Source organism: Octodon degus, unplaced genomic scaffold (genome assembly GCF_000260255.1).
Source record: "Octodon degus isolate 3935 unplaced genomic scaffold, OctDeg1.0 scaffold00046, whole genome shotgun sequence".
Taxonomy (NCBI): domain Eukaryota; kingdom Metazoa; phylum Chordata; class Mammalia; order Rodentia; family Octodontidae; genus Octodon; species Octodon degus.
In genome coordinates, this window is record NW_004524622.1 from 6,942,723 (window position 1) to 6,953,298 (window position 10,576).

At 39.5% G+C, this 10,576-nt stretch overlaps 1 protein-coding gene across 4 annotated transcripts in view; it reads left to right on the plus strand.

The window, feature by feature from the left end:
* Positions 1-773: 773 nt before the first annotated feature.
* Positions 774-10,576, plus strand: part of Sirt1 (sirtuin 1) — a 27,349-nt gene continuing 17,546 nt past the window's right edge. Inside the window, exons 1-3 of one of the 4 annotated variants that reach the window (XM_004632037.2) lie at positions 774-887; positions 3,419-3,660; positions 4,700-4,852. In XM_004632037.2, the coding sequence (XP_004632094.1) occupies positions 3,448-3,660; positions 4,700-4,852 (366 nt within the window). In that variant the 5' untranslated portion in view covers positions 774-887; positions 3,419-3,447. Of the gene's footprint in view, positions 888-3,418; positions 3,661-4,699; positions 4,853-9,611; positions 9,667-10,576 lie in introns of those variants that run through there. The other 3 variants (XM_023716192.1, XM_023716193.1, XM_023716194.1) reach the window with 3 other exon arrangements.

Below are 10,576 nucleotides of genomic sequence, written 5' to 3' on the forward strand. Positions count from 1 at the left end.
AGGGCTTTACTTTTTTGTAATGTAGTTAACAGTGGATATAAAGTGTGACAGACAGTACTTGTAGAGTACTTTTATGAATATTGTTTTCTAATTGTGTTGTTTTTAGGTTGAGCACAGTTGTCTTCGTATATATGACTCTGAAATTCAGATGGACATACACTTGGCATACTGAAGCCTGCAACATGCCGTGCTACGGGGCTCTTTTTGGTCTGGTTTCTGACCTAGAAGGATGTGTGTCTGTCAGTATCACATCCATTTGGTGCACATGTGCCCCGGGGCCAGGGTTAGTAAAACAGCCACTCTTGTGGAGAAACAGTGCAGTGGGGGAAACGTGAGAGACTCTTTATGTGTTTAGGGTTAGGTGAAAATGTGAACTCCCAGGGTTTTTACTTGAACAACATTTGGAGAAAGTTTCCCTGATGAATTTCTTGTCATCTTCCCTTCCCCCACAAACCCCAGAGCCTTGTGCATTGTATTTACAGTATGCAGTATGTAAAATGCTTTTTTTTTTTTTTTTTTGAGGCAGTGTTTCATTGTATTTGAGACTGGCCTTGAACTCACTATATAGTCCAGGTTTGCCTGGAGCTCAGAGTGATCCTCCTGCCTCAGCCCCCCAGTGCTGGGGTCACAGGTTTGCTGTCACCATGCCTGGGCCAAGTGTTAAATGCTTTATTCAGTGAAAATGGTTGTATTATAACCATTAAGGATGTTTATACATTGTATATTCAGATTGTTTCAGCAGCTTTGAGTTACTTTTTAATTTTTTGCAGATAACCTTCTGTTAAGTGATGAACTTATCACCAATGGCTTTCATTCCTGTGAAAGTGATGAGGATGACAGGGCTTCGCATGCCAGCTCTAGTGACTGGACTCCAAGGCCGCGGATAGGTATGGGTCAGAGCTATGCAGCTGGGGAACCCTTTTTTTTTTTTTTTTTTTTTTAACTTTGTATTGTATTCTGTTCTGTTTGTTTATTTATTTATTTATTTTTGTGGTACTGGGGGTTGAACCCAGGGCCTGTGCATTGAACTACATCCCCAAGGCCTTTTACAGTTTTTGGAAACAGCTGCTAAGATGCTAAATTGTCTAGGCTGAGCTGGAACCTGAGATCTGCCTGCCTCAGCTTCCCAGAGTGCTGGGATTACAAGCACACACTATTACGTTTGTTTTTTTTTTTTGTTTTTGTTTTTTTCCAGTTCTCTGTCCTGTTTAGCCTATGGACTTTTAGTATGTGATATTTTATGTATTACTCATTTATTTATCTTGAGATGCTGAACACTGAATCCAGGACAGCTCTTCTAATGAGCTGAACACCCAGGTCTTAGTTTTTGTTTTTAAGCACCTCAAGTTCCTAGAAGCTGATTGCTGCTTTTCAGGCTGCTACATCCTATATTGGGCATGGTGGTGAATGTTGTAATCCTAGCACGTGGAGGCTGAGGCAGGAGGATTGCTGCAAATTGGAGGCCAGGCTGGGCTACATAGTGAGTTCAAGACCAGCCTGAACTACAGTGTGAGATAGTCTCAGCACACATCACCCCCGTCTGCTGTCATCAGCTAGGTGGTTTTTACTCTTGAGGTTCTTTTCACCTGTACCCTCTTGTGAAATGTTCTTTCTCTGTAATATCTTCCTCTCTCCTTCTCGTTCTTTATTTCTTCCTAATGTTTATTACTTCCAAGTTCTGTATGTTTCTTTAACATCCATTGTTTTGCTCCACAGAAATAGTGATTCTTGGTTTTTTTGGGGGGTGGATCTTTTGGGACAAGGTCTCACTTGGTAGTTTAGTTTGTAGTTCAGGCTATCTTTGAACTTCCAGACATCCTGAACTTCCAGCCATTCTCCTGCCTTATCCTCCCAAGTGCTGGGATCACAGGTGTGCACCACCACATTGCACACCTTGACAGGGTGATTTGTATGCTACTGTTTCCTGAGCCCCTAGATAAAGTGCCTGACACATGGTTTGTGCCATCCATTTTTTTCTGTCTTCATACTTGCCTGCCTTCCTTGGATTGAACTTGGAGCCTTTCAAATGCAAAGCACACGCTCTGTGCTGAACTACATCATTACACCCATTTGCAAGTCAAGAATATTATCAGGTATTTTGTTTCCAAGTGCTGAGGATCATACACAGGGTTTTTTGCACATGCTAGGTGACTACTCTGACACTGAGCTATACCTCCAGCCTCACACCAGGTTTTTATACCAAAGATATATTATCACTATCCTGAAAGTGATCTTTTTCTTTTGCTCTTATATTTCCAAGTGGCTTGACTGTTTAAACACAGTAATGCTTAGTTCTTCTTTAATATCTAATTTTCCTTTTCTTAAGCTAGGAAGCTGATTTTAGCAAGTTGGAGGTCAAAGAATTACTAATGCTGAAAACATAAGCATTACATGTGTCATTTTGAGAAATTGGTTAAGATCAAACTGAAGGTTATTACTGGAAAATTATGAAAAGATGGTAGTTACATGTACATCTTAAAAAATACTTATTTTTTTGGTATAGTGTTTCACTATACAGTTCAAACTTATAGTGATCCTCTTGTCTCAGCCACCCCAGCACCAGAATTACAGCGTGTACCACCATGCCTAGTTTCAGTGGCTGGTAGGGCATGCAGCACTGGGGATCAAACCCGGGTCCTTACACTTGATACGCAGGTGCTTAAACCATCTATTTCCATTTTCTTTTCTGTGTTCTTGATAAGTAATGTGGGCTGTCAGAACTTGTAAAATCTTTTCTGTAATGACTTGTAGACCCCATTTGTAAATACGTTTTTGTTAATTATAGTGTATGGTTCTAGATTTTAGCCATAAAATATACTTTGAAGTCAGGTGTTATGGTATATACCTGAGATTCCAGAACTTTGGGAGGCCGAGACAGGAAGATTACAGGTCCATGCCAAGCCTGGGCAATTTAATGGCTCTGTGAGACCCTGCCTCAAAAGCTGAGGAAGTAGCTGAGTTTAAAAGTCCTCGGTTCAATCCACAATATCACAAAAACATTCTGGTAGTTTGGTTCTTTTCTGTGTTTTTTTTTGAAAAAAAAAAAAAAAAAAAAAGTTTCTGGGGATTGAAATCAGGGTCTGTTCCTGAACTGTAAACCTCTTCCCTTTTATCCTTCAAATATGTACTTCTGGTTCAAGGAAACCCTGCTCTTTTTTTGTGGTACCAGGGATTGAACTCAGGACCTTGTGCTTGCCAGGCAGGTGCTTACACTACTGAGTTACCTCCTCAGCCTGACCCTGTTCATCTTTCATGAGCACTCTAATCTCATTGGCATATAGACTTAACTTTCAGAGTGTACTGAGAATGAAATAACTTTGTTAAAAAATCAAGCCTTACATGTTGCGATTACTTCAGAAAAAAACATTTTTGACTACTTGACTGTGGTTTTGATCTAGTGTTTTTCCCTGTAATATAGGTCCATATACTTTTGTTCAGCAACATCTCATGATCGGCACAGATCCTCGAACAATTCTTAAAGATTTACTACCAGAAACAATTCCTCCACCTGAACTGGATGACATGACATTGTGGCAGATTGTCATTAATATCCTTTCAGAGCCACCAAAAAGGAAAAAAAGAAAAGATATTAATACAATTGAAGATGCCGTGAAATTACTACAAGAGTGTAAAAAAATCATAGTTCTAACAGGAGCTGGGGTACGTAAGCTGCCAGATGCTGGTAGAAGGGAGAGGCAGTGTGTGCTTTTTTTCTTTAATCCTTTTCATCCTTTTCCACTTGAGCTTTTTTTCCTGAGTTATAAAAATTCTGCAAAATTTTGTTTTTGTTTTTTTTTTTTTGCTAGAGTCTCATTATGTAGCCCAAGCTGGCCTCAAACTCATGGTAGTTTTACTGCTTTAGCCTCTCAGTGCTAGAGTGCTGGGATATGGGTGTGTGTTGCCACACCCAGCTAGAAGAATTTATTCTTGATGATACTGACTTTTGGGTAGTTGCCAAAAAATTGAGCACACTTTTGAGATCCTCCTACTTCAACCTCACAACTAACCCAGATGACAGGCGGGTATCACTCTACCTGATTTGTAATATAGGTATTTGATGTTTTTGAGGTGATAGGATGCTGACCATATGAGAGTGATTTTATTTATTTATTTTCTTAGTTATTATTTTCTGGTACTAGGAGTTGAACTCAGGGCCTCAAGCTTGCCACGCAGGTGCTGCACCACTGAGCTGTATCCCAAGCCCTCAGCATGGTTGCTTTGGAAATGACAGTAAAAAATATTCTAAGCTGTTTTCTAAATAAAATAAGTGAGTTGGGTTGGTTTATTCCACTTTTTAGTTAAGTAACTTGGCTTTGTTAAAAGCTTAAAGATTGAAAATTAGCACAGTTTAGAGCACATAAGAGCCTGTGGCAGGAAGATTGCCATGAATGTAGGCCAGGCTAGGCAACATAGTAAGTTTCAGGCTACCCTGAACTTATAGAGTAAGGCACTGTCTTAAAAACAAAATCTCAACTTAAAATTCCTTATCACTATTAAAAAAAGAATATGTACATTGGATTTAATTATACTTGTTTATTTCAGTCTTTATTTCTACTTGAAGTTAGACTGGTGGGATATTTCTATTCATCAGAAGATCTAAACTAGTTTTCTTTCTAGTTCTTCCCTAAAATTATAACAGTGCTAATTATAAATTAGGTGATTTCATTGTCCAAATTATTGTGTGTGTATTTCAATTCAGGTCTCTGTCTCGTGTGGAATACCTGACTTCAGGTCAAGAGATGGCATTTATGCTCGCCTTGCTGTAGACTTCCCAGATCTTCCAGATCCTCAGGCGATGTTTGATATTGAATATTTCAGAAAAGATCCAAGACCATTCTTCAAGTTTGCAAAGGTATTTTATTGAATTGTTAGTGTGTTTGGCCTCATGAAAATTTATTTTGTTTATGTGTAGCTTTTTGAGGTAGGGTTTCACTCTGTAGTGTAGGCTGGCCTTGAACTTAACAGCAGTCCTCCTGTCTCAGCCTCTTGAGAGGTTGTAGCTCCTAAAGCTGACCATTCCATATTTTGTAAATGCTGCTGCTACTTTAGTGGTATAAGGTCACTCAGAGTCAGCTTGTTTTCAGGGAAGAGGTAGTGTCTTTTTTTTTTTTTTAAGTGTCATTTAAAAATATATATTTCACTTAAACGGACTTTATTTTGAACCCAGAACCTTTGTATGGAGATAGATTTCCAACTGTTTTCTAACCTTAAAATTGTGGGGTTTTTGTTTGTTTGTTTAGTTGGTTGGTTTTTTTGTTTTTTGGCAGAACTAGGGATTGAACTCAGGCCCTAGTGCTTGCTAGGCAAGCGCTTATTCTACTGAGCTATCTCCCCAGCCTGTTTTTGGTTTTTGTTTTTTTTTTTTTTTTTTTTTTGCAGAACCGGAGAGTGAACTCAGGCCCTTGCGCTTGCCAGGGAAGCGCTTATTCACTGAGCCATTTCCCCAGCCCCTCGGGTTTTTTTTGTTTGTTTGTTTTTTGTTTTTTGTTTTGAGACAGCATTTCATTGTTTCATTCAGATTGGCCTCAAACTCAAGTGATCCTTCTGTGTCAGTGTCCCAAGTGCTGGGATTACAGGTGTCCCGAGTGGAGGGATCACAGATGTGCGCTACTGCACCTGGCTTTATGTTGAAACAAGGTCTTGTTACATTGCTAAGTTGCCCAGGGTAGGTTCAAATTTAAGATGATGCTGCATCAGCAGCCTCCCACAGTTCTGGGATTGCAGAGATGCATGACCATGCATTGCTTCTACTTGGACTTTGTTTTTGAGACATGGTCTCACTATGTAGTTCAGGCTGCCCTCGAGCTCACTAATATGTATGTAGCCCAGGCTGGCCTCTAATTCTGCGATCTTTCTATGTCAGCCTCCCAAATGCTGGGATTACAGGTGTGTGCCATCATGCCTGGCTGTATTTTGACTTTTAATTTTTTTCCCCTGAGTAAAAGAAAGTGAAGACACTTATTGATATGTTCTATAATATCCAGATTTTAGCATGATGTTGTATCCAAAAAGTTATAGGTAATTAGGGCTGAAGATTCTGAGATATAATACTTTGCAAAGGAGCTTTATTTTACTTTAGTCTCTAGAGCAGTGATGGCAAGCTTTTTAGAGCTTTTAATGATACAACAACCCACTGTGGCACATGTGACATAGGATTGTCACTGCTGTTCTAGACTCACTGTCCAGTTCAGAAGCCACTAGTTACAGACTAGGCCTGGTGGTGCACACCTGTAAGCCCAGTACTCGGGAGGCTGAGGCAGGAGGATCACCAGAAGTTTGAGTCTAGTCTGGGTTACATAGCTAGTTTAAGACTAGCCTTAACTACGGAGGAAGATCCTTTTTCTCAAAATGCCAAAATAAGAGCTGGGTGTGGTGTTACATGTCTATAAGCCCAGCATTCTGGAGACGACGGAGGATCATTACAAGTTCCAGACTAGCCTGGGCTACAAAAGTTAGCTGAAGGCCAGTCTGAACTACATAGTGAGACCCTGTATCAAAAAGACCAAAAAAAAAAAAAAAAAGAAAAAGCCCACCAAAATAAATAAACAAAGAAAATCAACAGTATGTGGAAATAACTTCAATATTGGCTTTAAAAACATTTTGAAATCTTTTTAGTGGGATTACTAGAAAATTTTAAATTATATATATGGTTTATGTATCTGTCTCTGCCATAAAGCTTAATATTATGCATTGTATCATGTTCAGGAGACTTTAATCATTAGAAAACTTGTATTTTTCAGTTGTTTAACCTTATGGAAAAATTACTACATTTGGAAATATATCTGAAAGTGTCTTCTGCACTAGAAACTTAGTGAATTTTAAAGGGTATTTCATTTACTTTCAAAACAAAATTGTTTTTATACAAATGACATTGTTTTTATACAAATGTTTTGTACAAATGTATTTATACAGTGGTACCTCAGTTCATGAAGTTAATTCTTTCCATGATTCTGCTAACAGAATTTCTCACTTCTGGTTGCAGCTGAATTGCAAGTATGTATAATGAACCAAGTACCACTATATAAGTGGAGGAAAAACCACTAGTTCAGAGTAAATGATACTGATTTAAACTGGTGACTGTCTTTTCTTTTTTTGTGTGTGTGGAACCAGGGCTTGAACTCAGGCCCATGCGCTTGTCAGGGAAGCGCTTATTCCACTGAGCCATCTCCCCAGCCCAAAACTGGTGACTTTCTTAAATAAAATATTTTCTTATTTTTTCTTTAGTAACTGGCCCTTTGCACTGAGTTACATCCAACTCCTTTGTTTTTGTTTTTGTTTTGAGGGAGTGACTTGCTAAGTTGCCTGGACTGGGTTTAAACTTGCCTCAGCTCCCACAGTACTGGGATTATAGGCATGTATCACCATGTCCAGCTAAGAAATAGACATTCTGTTTTATCCAAATTTAGTGTCTTAAAGTGTTAGAGTAACGCAAGAAAATTATATGAGAGACTGGGCGTGGTGGTACATGCCTGTAATCCCAACTCTTGGGAGGCTGTAAACAAGTGGATCACTATGAGTCTGATCTAGCAGTGAGACCCTGAACACCCTGTAGAATCTTCCCTAAAATACAAACAAACAAAAAACCTATAAGAAAAATTGCCTTTTGCTTGTATCTGATACTGGGGATTGAACTCAGGTATTCTCACACTGAGCTGCATCTCCTTTGGAACTAAGATTTTGCTGAGTTTCCTTGGAGGGACCTGAACTTGCAGTCCTCCAACCTGGGCCTCCCAGTGTGCTTGGCTTATGGGCATATACTGCCGCACCCAGTATATGGTAATTAAATATACTAATTAAATGTGAATTTAATTAGTAAGCCAGTATTAAACTTGACAATTTTTGGATAAGCAAGAGACTCTTTGATCTTTCTAAAAAGTAACTTGAAACAAGTTTGAAATTGTAAGCTTTGTCAGCAGATGGGGTCATATGTAGCTAGTCTTTAGAGCAGACTGCATACTTGAATAAGTAAATGTTTTTTGTTGTTAATTACAAAACTATGGGTCTGTGAGATAGCTCAGCAGACTAAGCACCTACTTAGGCAAGCGCAGGGACCAGGATTCGATTCCCGGCACTGCATGCTGTACCGGCCCTGCCTCTGCACTGAGCCAGCCACAGAGATCAGGCATGGTGGCGTGTGCCTGTAATCCCAGCATTGGGGAGACTGAAAACAGGAGGATCATTAGGAACCAAGCTGTGTAGTGAAACAGTGTACCAAATACATTAAAAAAATAATAATAAAATAAAAATTACCAAACTCTGACAGTGAAGTTGCACTGCTTTTTCATAGAGCCCATCTGGCAAGTGTGAGGTCCTGAGATTGATTACTGGTACGAAAAGAAACTCTTTGTGCCAGGGGTTCTCCTGCATGGTTTTGAAGCTCAGTGAAATATCCCTTCCAGGTTTCTTGATTTAGGGCATAGTAGTAGCCCTGCTTAGTAGACTATGGTGCTTAAAGAGGCTAGTAGATACGTAGAAGGTACTCAGACATTGTACCTAATTATAAAAGCGTGAAGCAACAGTGTATTTATGTAACACCTCCAGGAGTTTTGTTGTGAATTCAGTTTTTTAAATAACAGGTTTGTTTAAACTTCATTAGTTCATTTGCAGTACATAATGACTACATTTATTGTGAGGAGTTGGTACCTATACACATCTTAACTCTTTTCATTCTTCTCTCCTCCCCCTCCCTCATCCCTTGGTCTCCTTTGCATTTGCAGATACATCTCCTGTTTCCTAGTGTCTGTACTGTTTTTGGTTTTTTGAGACAGGGTCTTACTGTATAGTATGGTCCAGGCTGACCTTGAACTGTGTAGCCCAGGGTGGCCTTACTATGATCCTCCTGCCTCAGTCTCTCAAATGCTAGGATTACAGGCATGCACTACCATGCCTTGCTTTATAAACACATTTTTGTTAACTATTCATTTATTGTTGGACATAGCACTTTCAAAATTTAGCTGTTATAAGCTGTGCCTAAGGTAAAAATGGGCGTGCATATGATTGTAATAGGGTTTCTTTAGCTCTTAAGGGGAAAAAAACCTAGAAGGGTAATAGCTAGATTGATCATTTTTCTGCTTTTAGTTTCTTTTGCAGAACCGGGGATTGAACTCAGACCCTTGCGCTTGCTGGGCAAATGCTTATTCTACTGAGTCATCTCCCCAGCCCCCTACACGATTATTAACTGGATTTCTTTCTTTTTTTCTTTTTTTTTTGGTGGAACTGGGGATTGAACTCTGGCTCTTGCACTTGGCAGGCAAGTGCTTATTCTACTGAGCCATCTCCCCGGCCCCTAAACCTGGACAATCATAAGAGAAAATAAAACATGTGAATGACAGTAGAAAACTCATATTGTAAATGTATTAAAATGAGTTTATATGAAGCCATGAAAAGGAGTATTGGTGAAATAATGATATTAAGGAAAGGGAGAATTTCTATATCCTGTATCCAGCCCTTAATAAAATATAATTGCTGAGAAGTAGTACAGCTTTTACTAAGATTGGTAACATAGTGGAACAGTGAATTAAAAGAGGCTACTGGTCCATGAGAGCAGTTTCTTTTTTTTCTTCCTTTGTCTTTTTTTTTTTTTTTTGGTCCTGGAGATTGAATCCTGTCCTTGCCTCTACTAATTGCAGTTTCTAAAACTCAGGAGCGGTTGACACCTCTGTTTGCGTAAGTCTTTACTGTGTGGAGTTTTGCACGCTGTTGTGTTGTAGGGTGTCCCTGCCCCTGCCTGCTACTTGCCGCTCCATCTGATATATGAAAGGCTTACAGACCCGGCACAGGTGTCCCCATGGCCACTGCTCCTTGAGTACCAGTGTGACACTGTGTACCTGGACGCGGTGCCACTTTGCACTGTTACATGAGAACTTTTAAGGCCCATTTAAAAGCTATCGAGTGCTTGCTAGGCAAGTGCAAGGTCCTGAGTTCAATCCCTGGTACTACTAAAAAATAATAATAATAATAATAATAATAATAATAATAATAATAATAATAATAATAATAATAAAAGCTATGGAGCCATGTTTGGAATCATGTTTTTACAAACTTCCCCCATGGTAAGGACTTAAGTTAATGAGCTGTGGTCCTAGTTTTCATGAATTTGTAATTCACTAATGCCATAAAAATGGTTGTATTTATTTTTTAAATTTTTTGAGATTGGGTCTTGCTGTGTAGTCCGGATCACCCTTGAATTTGCAGTGATCTTCCTGCCTCAGCTCTGGAGTGCTGGGATTACTGGCATGCACCACCACACCCCTGGAAATGGCTGTATTCAAAGTCAGTGGAGCAGGGCCTGGTAGTTCATGCCCATAATCTTAGCACTTGTCTGTGGTCCTTGGGAAGGCTAAGGCAGGGGATCACTGAGTTGAAGGCCAGCTTGGGCTGTACGGTGAATTCTGGGCTGGTCTAAGCTATGTGGCAGACCCTGTTTTGGGGAAAAAGTCATTGAAGGCACAACTGAGCTGTGTGGATCCCTACACTATGGTCTGTATTTTAGGCATTCAGTGAATGTTCTAGTCCTAAAGTGCTTGATTAAAATTCATTTAAAACCAGAGGGGGGGAATGAATAATATACTATATA